At 44.5% G+C, this 16,355-nt stretch overlaps 1 protein-coding gene across 1 annotated transcript in view; it reads right to left on the bottom strand.

Moving 5' to 3' along the window:
• LOC140732552 (uncharacterized) overlaps positions 1-16,355 on the bottom strand; it is a 99,933-nt gene that overhangs the window by 68,467 nt on the left and 15,111 nt on the right. Inside the window, exons 3-4 of the mRNA XM_073055321.1 lie at positions 13,633-13,909; positions 12,582-12,734 (exon numbers count right to left, since the gene is read on the bottom strand). Coding sequence (XP_072911422.1) covers positions 12,582-12,734; positions 13,633-13,909 — 430 coding nt within the window. The remainder of the gene's footprint in view (positions 1-12,581; positions 12,735-13,632; positions 13,910-16,355) is intronic.

The raw sequence follows: 16,355 nt of genomic DNA, 5'->3' as shown, positions 1-16,355 counted from the left end.
TAGTTTTTAACCCACTGATGACCTACGGCATGTTAGGGAAAGTGAAGAGGTGATAGACAGGGGCTACAGGAAGGTAGTCATGCTAAGACTACAGGAGAGGGATAAATGAGTGTGTTAGGGGAGGGAAGGGAAAAATGGAAGATAGTGGCGAGCACCCCCCGTGGCTGATGCCTCAACAATAAGTACTCCATTTTTAGTACTGTTGGGAGGGGGTGTGGCCATTCTGGGGGAAACAACAGTGGCCCTACCTCAGCTACTGAGTCAGTTCCTGTGGCTCACAAGGGCAAGGAACCGAAAAGGATGGGTCTCTATAGTTAGGGGGACATATAGTCGATTCTGTGGACGCGAAAAGGAAACACGGTTGATAGTTTCCCTCTGCAGCTGACAGGGCCGCGATGTTTTTGAATGCGTTCCCAGTACCACATGTATCAACCCAGATAAGTGTGAGGTGGTTCATTTTAGTAGGTCAAATATGATTACAGAATATAGTATTAATGGTAAGACTCTTGGCAGTGTGGAGGATCAGAGGGATCTCGGGGTCCAAGTGCATAGGATGCTCAAAGCAGCTGCACGGGTTGACTGTGGTTAAGAAGGCGTATGTTCTTTAGGCCTTCATCAATCATGGAATTGAATTTAGGAGCCGAGAGGTAATGTTGCAGCTATATAGGACCCTGGTCAGACCCCACTTGGAGTACTGTGCTCAGTTCTGGTCAGCTCACTACAGGAAGGATGTGGAAGTCATGAAAATGGTGCAGAGGAGATTTCCAAGGATGTTGCCTGGATTAGGGAGAATGCCTTATGAGAATAGGTTTAGTGAACTCGGTCTTTTCTCCTTGGAACGACGGAGGATGAGAGGTGACCTGATAGAGGTGTATAAGATGATGAGAGGAGTTGATCGAGTGGATAGTTGGAGGCTTTTTTCCCAGGGCTGAAATAGTTTCTACGAGAGGACACAGGTTTAAGGTGCTGGGAGTAGGTACAGAGGAGAAGTCAGTGGTAAGTTTTTTCCTCAGAGAGTAAAAAGTAGTGCCTGGAATTGGCTGCCGGGAACGATGGTGGAGGCAGATACGATAGGATCTTTTAAGAGACTTTTGGATAGGTATATGGAGCTTAGAAAAATAGAGGGTTATGGGTAAGCCTGGTAATTTCTAAGGTAGGGACATGATCGGCACAACTTTGTGGGCTGAAGGGCCTGTATTGTGCTGTAGGTTTTCTATATTTCTACGTTACCCTGCGTTAACCTATCGTGAGGATAGGTTGAGTGAACTTCGCCTTTTTTCCTTGGAACAACAGAAGATGACAGTTGACCTGATAGAGGTGTATAAGATGATGAAAGGCATTAATCGTGTTACTAGACAGAGGCTTTTTCTTTGGGCTGAAATGGCTAAAACGGGGGAGTAGAGTTTTAAGGTGCTTGAAAATAGGGACAGAAGGCATGTTAGAGGTGAGTATTTCACACAGTGTGTGTGAGGGTGTGTGGAATGCACTGCTGGCGATGGTGGTGGAGGCAGATACAATAGTGTCTTTTAAGAAACTCTTAGATAGGTACACGGAGCTTCGTAAAATAGAGGGCTACACGGTAGGGAAATTGTAGGCAGCTTCTGAAGCAGTGCCTGTAATGTGCTGTGGGTTTCTGTTTCTGTGTTCTACCTTCTATGTTCTCTGGCAAGAAACTAAGTGCATTCAACTGATCTATTCCCTTCGTAATTTTATACCCCTCTGTAGGGCCACCTCTCTAATTATTTTCCAATGAATAAATTCTCCCATGCCCAACCTCTGGCAAAAGCCACGCCCTTTTTGTTGTGGAATTATTTGGCTGTGTCAAAGTCAGAATGCGTCTGTGGGAGAAGAAAACGGGAAAATGTTTTGAATTTGAGTCCCTTTGTCAGTGCCTCGTCGGATATCCTGAAACGCTGCCTCTGTTTCTCTGCCCTGGAAGTAGCCTGCCTGACCAGTGAAGTACTCCAGGACTGGTCGGACCTGTCGGACTGGTCGGAAACTAGGACATTACTGGGCTCCATCCCGTCTGTAACAGAGCCTGATCTCTCATCCCCACCCGCTGCCCTGGCTGTCAGCGATCTGTGGTTCGTGCTCTATAACTAACCGACTCTGGACAGAAAGTGGTTGCTCAAGCTGCTTCGCTCATTTATTAAAACAGAAATGGCACATGCACTCAGAGTGAGTGAGTCTCGATGCAGGTCTGTGATGACTCGAACGCCCGTCGCACATGTCGATGGAGATGTCTGTGGAGCTGAGAGTTGTCCCGGCTGGGACGGAGTGAAGGTTTTACTGTCCAATTTCACTCACAAAGGAAAGATGCGCGACTTGCTGTGGTGGAGCAATGGACGCTTCCACGGTCCTGGCCATGTATCACAGGCGCAGAGTGGTGTCCGCTTTTGGGTTTTCTGTTTCTCACCCGCATCAGCTGCTGTTTTGCGCTCTGAACTGAGCTACGTAACTCCTGAAAGACGGACTGCCTGTGAAAATAGATGCTTGAAGCGGAATTAGAGTGGGATGGCCCGGAATTCGGAGCTGGATCCTTTCTCCGTCTTGGTCAGATGCAGAAGCCGCAAGCACGAAAACAAAATTGCCAGGTCGCACTCGTGTCCGTGTCAGGGAACCTGCAAAACAAGTCAGAGTGATGTTTCGATCTGTGTCCTCATCAGTTAGACCCAGTACAGAATGGGCGATCACTTTGTCGAGCTTCTGCTCTATCTACAGTGGTCATCCACAGCTCGCGGTTACAACTCCACTCGCCAGTACCACCAGAAGCAGCAATCGGGGACTCCTCTGTCCCAGCTTTGCCCGCCAAACATAGCTATCTTACATGAGGATGGTTTACTTTGCAAAGCCATTGATTCGTTCTCAGTGATATTTTGTTATATGTCATGTATAGGAAGCAAATATATATCCAATTAAAGCAGTCAAGAATAACTATTTCACAGGCTGTAAATAACTAGCCACAATTAGGTTTGCTTCTATATTGCAAAGAAGCAGTATAGTTTTGCTAAATAAAATATATTGGGTATATCTAGACAGACAGGTGATCTTCACATCAGATTGCTCGGAATTTGTACATTTCATTAGGAAAAATATTTCCTCAGGTTGAGAATCAGAAACCACTTGACTTTTTCTCCAGATGTCGTTTTTTCCCTTTGTAAGACGGCACTCAAGTTATCAGTCAATAATATCATCTTACACAATTCTATATCCTGTTGCTTCCCGTGGTGTGGAGTGAGGGGACAACAGAAAACAAAGAAGCTGGTGCGGAGGAGCAGGGAAGTTGGAGATCTATGCTGTATAACAAAAGCTTACCATTAAAGGGTTAATGGTATTGAGGAAAATCATCACAGGGTCATAAATGGAAATCACGATTTTATTATTCCACTGAAATTGTATGTGTACTTTTTACACATTTTAATGTCCAGTTTACGCTTTCAGTTACGTCTGTACTTACGTACCTGTGATGCTCATGCAAACAAGCTTGTTCATTGCACCTCACAGTAATTGTGGATAAGAAGTGCACTGCATTGGACTTGACTTAACATAGAAGGAGCTCCTTTGGTTCAAATACAGGAAGGGCAATGATGATAAAGTGATTAACAGAAACAAAAATGCCGGAAAAATGAAGGTCAGGCAGCATCTATGGAGCAAAGTAAACAGTCCACGTGTCGGGCCGAGATCTTTCATCAGGGCCGTTATATAGGGTCTCAGCCCAACTTCGACTGTTTACTCCTCTCTGTACTGCCTGGCCTGCTAGGCCCCTCCGGCGTTTTTTGTTTGTGTGACTGGATTTCCAACATCTGCAGAATCTCCTGTGCTTCTGCTAACGTAGTTAGTAAGATTGCAGATGACGCCAAAATTGATGGTGTGGCGGACAGAGAACAACGTTTTCTGCGGTTATTGATGGATCTGTTTCCACTGTGCAAGATGTCAACGGAATAGCAGACCGAATTTAACGGGTAAAAGGACCCTAATGGCAGTTGTATACAGGCCTCCAAACAGCAGACGGGATGTGGATTACAAATTACAGCAGGAGATAGAAAAGGCGTGTCAGAAAGGCAATGTCATGATAATCATTGGGGATTTTAACATGAAAGTGGATTGGGAATACCAGGTCAGTACTGGACCTCAAGAGAGAGAATCTGTAGAATGTCTAAGCAGAAGGCTGACAAGTGAAGTCAGAACCAAAGTAAAAGCAAAAGAGAAGGCATACAAGGAAGTACAGCTAGTGGGAAGTTAGAGGATTGGGAAGCTTTTAAAAACTTGCAGAGGGAAACTAAAAGGTAATTCGGAAGGAAAAGATGGATTATGAAAGGAAACTGTTGAGTAATATCAAAGAGGATACTAAAAGCTTTTTGAAGTATATAAAGGGTAAAAGAGAGTTGAGGGTGGATATAGGACCAATAGAAAATGACGCTGGAGATATTGTAATGAGAGATGCAGAGATGGCAATGAAACTGAATGCAGTGGAAGACATCTGCAGTATACCAGACATTCTAGAGTGCCAAGGAAATGAAGTATGTGCAGTGAAAATTAGGACTAAGAAGGTGCTCGGGAAGCTTAATGGTCCGAGGGTGGATATATCTCCTGGACCTGATGGAATGCACCTTTGGGTTCTGAAGGAAGTAACTAGAGAGATTGCAGAGGCAGTTAACAATTCAAGAATCGATAGATTCTGGCATTGTACCGGATGACTGGAAAAATGCAAATGTTATGCCATTATTTAAGAAGCGTGGCAGGCAGCAGAAAGGGAACTATAAACCTGTTAGCCTGATATCAGTACGGTAGTTAGAAAGTTGTTGAAATCGATAGTCTGTCATGGTCCTGGCTGGCATTCCCCACCTTTTCCCTATCCTCCCTAATTGGTCCTTAATCCCCACACTTGATTCCCAATCTTTCCCAATTCCTCTCAATCACCAGCACCTGGTTTCCATTAGCCACCAGAAGATAAGACTCCGACAGCTCCAGTCAGCCCTTGCCAGATTGTGGAGGGAGAAGGGAGAAGGGAGAAGGGAGAAGGGAGAAGGGAGAAGGGAGAAGGGAGAAGGGAGAAGGGAGAAGGGAGAGACCTTGCAACAAGTCTTGAACCCCGTATCTCTTCGTAAACCAAGTCTCCCAGGTCCTGACTCAGCCTGGTCCCGATTCTACACTCGCTATGGAGATTCTGCCTCCTGATCCTGCCTCCGCGTTGGAGTCCTGCACTTGGGCTCGTTTTCTCGCCCCGTCCCTGTCACATAGTCAAGGAGGAGATCACTGGGTACCTGGCAGTACATGACAAGATAGGCCAAAGCCAGCATGGTTTCCTGAAATGAAAATCTTGCCTGACCAACCTACTCCATAATTATTTGAGGAAACCACAAGCAGAGTAACAAAGAAGATGCAGTGGATGAGGTGTACTTGGATTTTCAGAAGACCTTTCAGGTGCCGCACATGAGACTGCTTAGCAAGATAAGAGTCTATGGAATTACAGGGAAGTTACTAGCATGGGTGGAGCATTGGTTGATCGGCAGAAAGCAGAGACTGGGAATGAAACGATCCTATTCTGGATGGCTGCTGGTTACCAGTGGAGTTCCACAGGAGTCGGTATTGGGACCACTGCTTTTTACGATATATGTCAATGATTTGGACTATGGGATTAATGGATTTGTGGTTAAATTTGCCGATGATACAAAAATCGGTGGAGGAGCGGGAAATATTGAGGAAACAGAGAGCCTGCAGAGAGATTTAGATAGTTTAGGGGAATGGGCAAAGAAGTGGCAAATGAAATACAATGTTAGGAAGTGTATGGTCATGCACTTTGGTGGATGAAATAAATTGACAGAGTATATTTTAGATGAAGGGAGAATTCAAAACGCAGAGATGCAAATGAATTTGGAAGTCCTTGTGCAAGATACCCCAACGGTTAACATCCAGGTTGTGTTGGTTGTGAAGAAGGCGAATGCAATGTTGGCATTCATTTCTAGAAATATAGAATATAAGAACAGGGATGTGATGTTGAGGATCTATAAGGCACTCGCGAGACAAAACTTGGAGAATTGTGTGCAGTTTTGGGCTCCATATTTTAGAAACAATATACTGACATTGGAGGAGGCTGTGAGAAGATTCACGAGAATCCTTCCAGGAATGAAAGGTTTACCATATGAGGAACATCTGGCAGCTCGTGGGCTGTATTCCCTGGAGTTCAGGAGAATGAGGGGGATCTCACAGAAATGTTCTGAATGTTAAAAGGCCTAAACAGATTAGACATGGCAAAGTTATTTCCCATGGTAGGGGAGTCCAGGACAAGAGGGCACGACTTCAGGATTGAAGGACGTCCATTTAGAACAGAGATGTGGAAAATCTGTGGAATTTTCTGCCACAAACAGCTATAAAGGCCACGTCATTGGGTGCATTTAGAGCAGAGATAGATAGGTTCTTGATTAGTCAGGGCAACAAAGGGTATGGGGAGAAGGCAGGGGAGTTGGGATAACTGGAAACATTTGATCAGCCATGATTGAATGGCGGAGCAGACTCGCTGGACCGAATGGCCCACTTCTGCTCCTATATCTTATGGTCTTATGGAATTCATCATCATAGCTTGTCACACCAGACAGCCAGCTACTCTGGTGTTGTTTGGTTGATGTTGAGCAGTACAGTGTCAGCTAAATCAGGTGAGAGTGGACAGTTGCATAGAATGTCTTCAATTCACCCTTTTGCCACACTCACAGGATTCACTTATGGAATTGAACTCGAACATTTAAGAGTTGATACATTTTAGGAAGTTAAACCACAGGAGGATATACCTGGAAAATGGCAGGTCCTTGGGGAGTGTTGAAGGATGTTGTCAATAACCTGTAAATGGTGTCGAATTTAGTCATGAGGATAGTCCCCTGACTGCAGAGCTTTCGTTACAAGGGGAGATTGCATAGACTGGAACTATTTTACTGATGCACGTGAGCTTGAAATGTGACATATAGAGGATGCATTATAACGACCGCCATAGATACACAGAAACACAGAAAACCACAATACAGCACAATACAGGCTCTTACATGTCCTTATCTTAGAAATTACCTAGGGTTACACATAACCCTCTATTTTTCTGAGCTCATGTACCTGTCCAGGAGTCTCTTAAAAGACCCTATAGTATCCACCTCCACCGCCGCCGCCGGCAGCCCGTTCCACGTGCCCTCTTGCGCTAGCCATTGCAACCCTCGGAAAAAGCCTCTGACTATCCACACGATCAATGCCTCTCATCATCTTATACACCTCTATCAGGTCACCTCTCATCGTCCGTTGCTCCAAGGAGAAAAGGCCGAGTTCACTCAGCCTATTCTCATAAGGTATGAGAATAGGCTGTTATTTGAGGAAAGGGGAAGTATGAGTTTGAGGGCAGCTTGTTGTTCTTGGTGTCAGATGTGGGAGGTCCTGGAGTCTCCCAGCCTCCCAGAAGTCCACATCTGCGCCAGGTGCGCCGAGCTGCAGCTCCTGAGGGACCGTGTTAGGGAATCGGAGCTGCAGCTCGGTGACCTTCGTCTGGTCAGGGAGAGTGAGGAGTTGATAGAGAGGAGTTACAGGCAGGTGGTCACACCGGGGCCACGGGAGGCAGACAGGTGGGTCACGGTTAGGAGGGGGAAGGGGAAGAGTCAGGTACCACAGAGTACCCCAGTGGCTGTACCCCTTGACAATAAGTACTCTTGTTTGAGTACTGTTGGAGGGTACAGCCTGCCTGGGGGAAGCAACAGTGGCCGTGCCTCCGACACAGACTCCGGCCCTGTAGCTCAGAAGGGTAGGGAAAGGAAGGGAAGAGGAAAGCAGTAGTAATAGGGGACTCTATAGTTAGGGGGTCAGATAGGCGATTCTGTGGAAGCTATCAGGAAACCCGGATGGTAGTTTGCCTCCCTGGTGCCAGGGTCCGGGATGTTTCTGATCACAATTAAGATATCCTGAAGTGGGAGGGCGAGGAGCCAGAGGTCATGGTACATATAGGTACCAATGACATAGGTAGGAAAAGGGAAGAGGTCCTGAAAGGAGAATATAGGGAGTTAGGAAGGGAGTTGAGAAGAAGGACCGCAAAGGTAGTAATCGCAGGATTGCTGCCTGTGCCACGCGACAGTGAGAGTAGGAATGGAATGAGGTGGAGGATAAATGCCTGACTGAGGGATTAGAGCAGGGGGCAGGGATTCAAGTTTCTGGATCATTGGGACCTCTTTTGGGGCAGGTGTGACCTGACCAAAAAGGACAGGTTACACTTGAATCCAAGGGGGACCAATATCCTGGCGGGGAGATTTGCTAATGCTACTGGGGAGACTTTAAACTAGAATGGTTGGGGGGTGGGAATCAATTTGAAGAGACTAGGGGAGAGGAGGTTAGTTCACAAATAGAGAAAGCTAGTAGACAGTGTGTGAGGGAGGATAGGCAGGTGATAGAGAAGGGGAGCGCTCAGACCAAAGATGTAGGGGAGAAGGAAGAAAAAGATAATAAAGTTGATCATATCGTTAGGGATAAACAGAGAGGAAGAGATGGAAAGTTTCTTAAATGCATCTATTTTAATGCTAGGAGCATTGTAAGAAAGGTGGATGAGCTTAGAGCATGGATTGATACCTGGAAATATGATGTTGTAGCTATTAGTGAAACATGGTTGCAGGAGGGGTGTATTTGGCAACTAAATATTCCTGGATTTCATTGCTTCAGGTGTGATAGAATCGGAGGGGCAAGAGGAGGAGTTGTTGCATTGCTTGTCCAAGAAAATATTACAGCGATGCTTTGGTAGGATAGATTAGAGGGCTCATCTGGGGGGCTGTTTGGGTGGAATTGAGGAATGGGAAAGGTGTAGTAACCCTTATAGGGGTGTATTATAGACCACCTAATGGGGAGCGAGAATTGGAGGAGCAAATTTGTAAGGAGATAGCAGACATTTGTAGTAAGCAAAAGGTTGTGATTGTGGGAGATTTTAATTTTTCACACATAGACTGGGAAGCCCATTCTATAAAAGGGCTGGATGATTTGGAGTTTGTAAAATTTGTGCAGGATAGTTTTTTGCAGCAATACAGAGGTACCGACTACAGAAGGGGCAGTGTTGGATCTCCTGTTAGGGAATGAGATAGGTCAGGTGACGGACGTATGTGCTGGGGAGCACTTCGAGTCCAGTGATCACAATGCCATTAGTTTCCATATAATTATGGAAAAGGATAGGACTGGACCCAGCATTGAGAATTTTGATTGGAGAAAGGCTAACTTTGAAGAGCTGCAGAAGGACTTAGAAGGAGTAGATTGGGACAATCTGTTTTTTTGGGAAGGATGTAATAGAGAAATGGAGGTCATATAAAGGTGAAATTTTGAGGGTACAGAATCTTTATGTTCCTGTTACGTTAAAAGGAAAGGTTAAAGGCTTGAGAGTGCCATGGTGGTCAAGGGATATTGGAAACTTGGTTCGGAAAAAGAGTGAGATTTATAATAAATATAGGCAGCATGGAGTAAATGAGGTGCTCGAGAAAATAAAGAATGTAAAAAGAATCTTAAGAAATAAATTAGAAAAGCTAAAAGAAGATACAAGGTTGCTTTGGCAAGTAAGGTGAAAATAAATCTGAAAGGTTTCCACAGCTATATTAGTAGCAAAAGGATAGTGAGGGATAAACTTGTTCCCTTAGAGAATCAGAATGGACAGCTATGTGTGGAGCCGAAAGAGATGGGGGAGATTTTGAACAATTTCTTTTCTTCGGTATTCACTAAGGAGAAGGATATTGAATTATTTAAGGTAAGGGAAACAAATAGGGAAGTTATGAAAACTATGACAATTAAAGAGTATAAAGTACTGGCCATTTTAAGGAATATAAAAGTGGATAAATCTCCGGGTCCTGACAGGATATTCCCCAGGACCTTAAGGGAAGTTGGTGTAGAAATAGCAGGGGCTCTGACAGAAATATTTCAAATGTCATTAGAAACGGGGATGGTGCCGGAAGATTGGCATATTGCTCATGTGGTTCCATTGTTTAAAAAGGGTTCTAAGAGTAAACCTAGCAATCATAGACCTGTCAGTTTGACATCAGCGGTGGGTAAATTAATGGAAAGTATTATTTGAGATGGTATATATAATTATCTGGATAGACAGGGTCTGATTAGGAATAGTCAGCATGGATTTGTGTGTGGAAGATCATGTTTAACAAATCTTATTGAATTTTTTGAAGAGGTTACGATGAAAGCTGACGAGGGTAAAGCAGTGGATGTTGTCTATATGGACTTCAGTAAGGCCTTTGACAAGGTTCCACATGGAAGGTTAATTAGGAAGGTTCAATCATTAGGTATTAATATTGAAGTAGTAAAATGGATTCAACAGTGGCTGGTTGGGAGATGCCAGGGTGGATAACTGTTTGTCAGGTTGGAGGCCGGTGACTAGTGGTGTGCCTCAGGGATCTGTACTGGGTCCAATGTTGTTTGTCAAATACATTAATGATCTGGATGATGGGGTGGTAAATTGGATTAGTAAGTATGCAGATGATACTAAGGTAGGTGGCGTTGTGGATAGTAGGTTTTCAAAGCTTGCAGAGAGATTTAGTCCAGTTAGAAGAGTTGGATGAACAATGGCAGATGGAGTTTAATGCTGATAAGTGTGAGGTGCGACATTTTGGTAGGAATAATCCAAATAGGACATACATGGTAAATGGTAGGGCATTGAAGAATGCAGTAGAACAGAGTGATCTAGGAATAATGGTGCATAGTTCCCTGAAGGTGGAATCTCATGTGGATAGGGTGGTGAAGAAAGCTTTTGGTATGCTGGCCTTTATAAAACTGAGCATTGAGTATAGGAGTTGGGATGTAATGTTAAAATTGTACAAGGGATTGGTAAGGCCGAATTTGGAGTATTGTGTACAGTTCTGGTCACCAAATTATAGGAAATATATCAACAAAATAGAGAGAGTACAGAGAAGATTTACTAGAATGTTACCTGGATTTCAGCACCTAAGTTACAGGGAAAGGCTGAACAAGTTAGGTCTTTATTCTTTGGAGTGTAGAAGGTTGAGGGGGGACTCGATAGAGGTATTTAAAATTATGAGGGGGATAGATCGAGTTGATGTGGATAGGCTTTTTCTATTGAGAGTAGGGGAGATTCAAACTAGAGGACATGATTTTAGAGTTATGGGGCAAAAGTTTAAGGGTAACATGACACGAGGGGGTATTTCTTTACTCAGAGAGTGGTAGCTGTGTGGAATGAGCTTCCAGTAGAAGTGGTAGAGGCAGGTTCCGTATTGTCATTTAAAATAAAATTGGATAGGTATATGGACAGGAATGGAATGGAGGGTTATGGGCTGCGTGTGGGTCAGTGGGATTAGATGAGAGTAAGCGTTCGGCATGGACTAGAAGGGCCGAGATGGCTGTTTCTGTGCTGTAATTGTTATATGATATGCAACATAAGGGATACGATGGATAGTCCTATAGATAAGAAGGTAGAGCAGTCCAAAACAACTAAATGGCATAGATTTCCCGTGAGAGGGACAAGATTTAAAAGAGACTTGATCGCCATGTTTTCATATTGATGGTGATGTCTATATAGAAGAGGATACCAGAGGAAGTCGTATAAGCCGGTAAAGCTAAAAGGCAATCAGACCGTAAAATATACCTCGTTAAGTCCTTGTATTTTATCATCTGCCTCCAGCACAATTTCTCTGCAACTGTAACTCTTTGTTCATTAATCTGTTTTTGTTTTCCATTGTACTACCTCCATGCATTGCTATAATGAAATCGTCTGAATGGGTCGCTTGCAAAGCAAGCTTTTGACTGTGCCTCAGTGGAACACATTGGCAGGTGTGGTGGTAGAGGCAGAGACATTAGGAGCAGTTAAGGAACTCTTAGATTGGCAGATGGATGATATAAAACTGGAGTGCAAAGTACGATGGAAGGATTAGATTGAATTTAGAGTAGGTTAAAACGAAATTATCAATTTTCATTTGAACGATAGGGAATTAGTGATAGTCAACTTGCCTTTGCTCGATAGAGATCATGGCTCATAAACGTGACTGAATTTTTGAGGAGGTGACCAGCAGGACTGAAGAGGGTAGGGCAGTGTACATAGTCTAAATAGATTTTAATAAGGCCTTTGACATGTACCTGTATGCTGAGCTGATCCAGAAGCTTCAATACATGTGAGATCCAGGGCAAAGGTAACAAATTGAAAATAGAATTGGCTTGTTGGTAGGAGAAAGGAAGGCTATGGGTGGTGGGTGGGTTTCAGACTGAAGTTATATCAAAACAGTACTTGCACTGAACACTGGAAAATCTTATGTCCTTGAAATTTACGTATACCCACCTCTCATGTTGATACGTCGTGATTTGATAAATAAACATAAAGGCAAACTCCTGGTGATGAGAGAAATGCAGGAGTCACGTGTAAGTGATACGTGAGAGCGCACTTGAAGAGCTAGTATAGCAGGGCTATTGTACGGAGATTTGGGATTGACCTAGGCAAATGGACCAAATTGCCTCTTGGGCGATAAATATTGCATGATTCAATGATTCAGCCAGTGACTGTGTCGTGGGAGGTGTAAGGAATAGAGAGCTGAAATCAGAACAGTCAGAACAATTCTCACCGTGAGCATTAGTGAGGATCGTATGCTCCATACGCTTCCACCTCACACAGGGACAGAAATGCCGTCCTCCCGGGGATGGTAATGGTCATGTAACGTCCGTGTACTCCGCTCAGATGGCAGTAAAAGTAACTAGACTCTCCGGGTGGAACGTTTACATCCCTTGCACAGCTGTAGGAACAGAATACGAATCAGCATGACATCCTAACGGAACTGTTTGTTGGTAACACAGAGTGCGGGAGGGATTCAGCTAGTCAGGCGGCATCTATGAACAGTCCAGGTTTCGGGCCGAGACCCTTCATCCGGATTGAAATGACCTGAAATGTCAACTGTTCATTATTCTCCATAGATGCTACCTGTCCTGCTGAGTTGTTTTGCATTTCCAGCATCTGCAGAATCTCTTGTGTTTATTAGTTACACTGAAAGCAAAGAAATATTAACGCTTCGTGGCAACGTTTGCACAGGGCGCATCATTTTAAAAATGGGCTGGACCGCCCCTTTGAGAGTCGGTTTATCACAAAGGGTGTCTTGAAGTGGGGTGAATACCAAGAGGGTTGCACATGAAAGAGGCGAGCAATGTGGAAATTGAGTATCCTGCGGGCTTGCCAACCACTGAGCTTGACGTGTATTTGAAGGACATGCTTATAACCCTGAATGCCATCGCAGCGTTTCCACGTTGTGCATTCCGAGGGTTGGTATCGCAAGATGAGTGATAGTACACTTCTGGGATTGCAAATTACAATGGGTTGCATGTATTCCGTGTTGTCATGTCCACGGGATTTGCATGTCTAAGAAAGTGGGCGTGTTGCGGTGTTTTGGCGTGTATCGTGGGTCAGCGCATGCCGGGTATTTTGTTTCTCCTGCGGGTGTGCCTTTCCCTGGGTTCTGCGAGTACCAGGATCTCTGCACGGTTTAGTGTCCTAGGGGTTTGCGTCTGTCGGGGTGGTGAATCCCGGAAGTTTGTATATCCCAGGAGATTATGTTTCCCGGGGTTGTGTATCGCTGAGGTTTGTGCATCGCGGGAGGTTACGTTTGCCGGGGTTACGTATCCAGGGAGTTTGAGTATTACATCTGATTTTTACTGCCGTTCATTTCTTGTGAGTCTCCGATGCGGATTTCCGCTCCCCTCAGGCCAACTCCGTTGCCGCTGGAGGTGATTTTTACAACATAGACCTTGTAATGATGGAAGAAATCTACACTCCACCAGGGCGACGGCTCCGTGGCCGTTCTGCTACATGACCCGTGCTGGTAATTGGGGTCATGGTTCCTGTCAATGGCGTTGAGGGCATATCCCCGGAAATCGGCCAGGCTCGACTGCGAGGCGCGGATTGTTTCGCACAAGTTACCTGCAATCACAAGAATAAGCCTGATGTCAGCCTACGGCACGGCCGCTGTTTTGTTCCCGCATGGTCGTTACCCTCGCACTATCTATACGCTACCTTACAAATTAATGCGTGAACGGCGAGCTCTCCTCCACAATGCAGCTGGAAACCCGGCCCTGATGGCATTTTTAAAACTCCAGCTTACTCTCTCCCTATCTCACTTTCTGTCTTTGTTTTTCTCTCTCTCTCTGCTTCTGTCACTTTGTCTCTGAGTCTCTCCCTGTCTCTTTCTCTCACACACTCATACACAGACACTCTCACTCACACACTCTCTCTCACACAGACACTCACACTCACACTCACACACACCATCTCTTTCTTTCTTAGTTTTTCTCTTTTGTGGGTCAAATATGGAAAAGAGACTGCCCAGACTCAAGAAAACCCTTTTGCCCCAATGCTGTCAGACTTCTGAACTAAACAACCTCTTTCACTGCTCAATAACTGAACCAGCAGCCTCTTTCATGGTCGCCCCTCGGTGAACTTTACATTCATTACTTTGTGAGCTTTATGTGAACAAGAAATGTAATTGTACCCTAGTGTATATGACAATGAATTGATCTAAGCTGAAATGTTATCCGGGCATTGCTGCATGCTGGCACAGGCTGCTCTATTTGCTGAGGACTTGTTGCAAGGGCTAAACATGGAGAGGAGGCATAAAGGTAAATAGCATAGAAATAACTCTCGCCGACCATGGTGTCCAATTGCACTGTTCTCATTTGTCCGCATTTGGTCTGAATCCCTCTTTTTTATTTTGTATCCATATATGTTGTCAATCCATATGTCAAAATAACTTTTAATTATTATTATTGGCCTACTTCAAACCCGTCCCCTGAAAGCTTATTGCATATATGAGCCGTCTGAGTAAAGGAGTTGGCCCTCAGTTCTCTTTTAAAATTTTCACCTCTCAGCTTAAACCTATGACTTGGATTTTTTTTTAATTTCCCTTTCTCTGGGATAAAGACTGTTTGCATTTGCCTTGTTTATACCACTCATAATTTTATGCACCTCTCTAAGGTCACCCCTCAGTCTCCCGTGTTTTGGGGAATAAAAGCAGGCATACCCAAATTCCTCTCCATAGCACCCCAAGTGTTGGAAAATCCTCATGTACCCCTTTACACTCGTTCCAGCTGCATTAGACGATAAAACTATAAGAGATAGGAGCAGAATTATGCCATTCAGCCCATCGAGTCTGTTCTGCCATTCTATCATGTCTGATTTATTATCCCTCTCAATGCCGTTCTCCTACCTTCTCCCCATAAACTTTTAACACTATGATTAATCGAGAACCTATCAACCTCCGCTGTAACTATCCCAATGACTTGGCTTGCACAGCCATCTATAGCAGTGAATTCCATAGATTCACCACTCTCTGGATAAAGATGATTATCCTCATCTATGCTCTAAATGGATGTCTCCTATTCTGAGATTGTATCCTCTGGAACTAGACTTCCCCGTTGCAGGAAACATTTCTGTACATCCACACTATCCAGGTCTTTCAATATTTGTTAGTTTTCAATGGTACCACCCTTTCATTCTTCTAAACTCCAGCTGGTACAGGTTCAAAGCCATCAAAGACTCCTGTGATCATTCTGGTGAACCTATGTTGGACACTCCCCAATGCCAGCACATCTTTTCACATAAATGGACCCTAAACTGCTCACAGTGCTCCAAGTGCAGTCTGACCAATGCCTTATAAATTCTCAGCATTACATCCTTGTTTTCGTATTCTAGTTTTCTCGAAATGATTGTCAACATTGCATTTGACTTCCTTACCACCAGTTTAACCTACAAGTTAATATTTAGGAAAGCCTGTACGAGGACTCCTAAGTCCCTTTACAACTCTTAACTTTTGAATTTTCTCCCCATTTTGAAAATTGTCCACTTCTTTATTCCAATGTGCATTATAATGCATTTCCTTACACTATATTACGTCTGCCACTTCTTTGTCCATTCTCTCAATCTGACAAAGTCCTTCTTCAGACACCGTGCTTCCTCAACACGACCTAGAACGCCACCTATCTTCCAATCATCCGCAATGTTGGGCACACAACCATTATTTATTCTTCAAAATCATTGACAAATAAGATGAAGTGGAACAGTTCCACCCCCCAAACCCTGGGGCACACCTCTAGTCACCAGAAGGCAATTAGAAAAGGCCCCCTTTATTCCAACTCGTTCCCTTCTGTCAGTAAAGCAATCTCCTCTCCATACCAGTGCCACGCAACAGTGAGAATAGGAAATGAGTGAGGTGGAGGATAAATGCGTGGATGAGGGATTGGAGCAGAGGGCACGGATTCATATTTCTAGATTATTGGGACCTCTTTGGGAGCAGGTGTGACCTGTACAAAAATGACCTGTTGCACGTGAATCTCGGGGGACCAATACCCTGGCGGGGAGGTTTGCTAAGGCT

Source organism: Hemitrygon akajei, chromosome 8 (genome assembly GCF_048418815.1).
Source record: "Hemitrygon akajei chromosome 8, sHemAka1.3, whole genome shotgun sequence".
NCBI lineage: Eukaryota > Metazoa > Chordata > Chondrichthyes > Myliobatiformes > Dasyatidae > Hemitrygon > Hemitrygon akajei.
The sequence above is the reverse complement of the archived record's forward strand: the minus strand, read 5'-3'. Positions and strand labels throughout refer to the sequence as shown.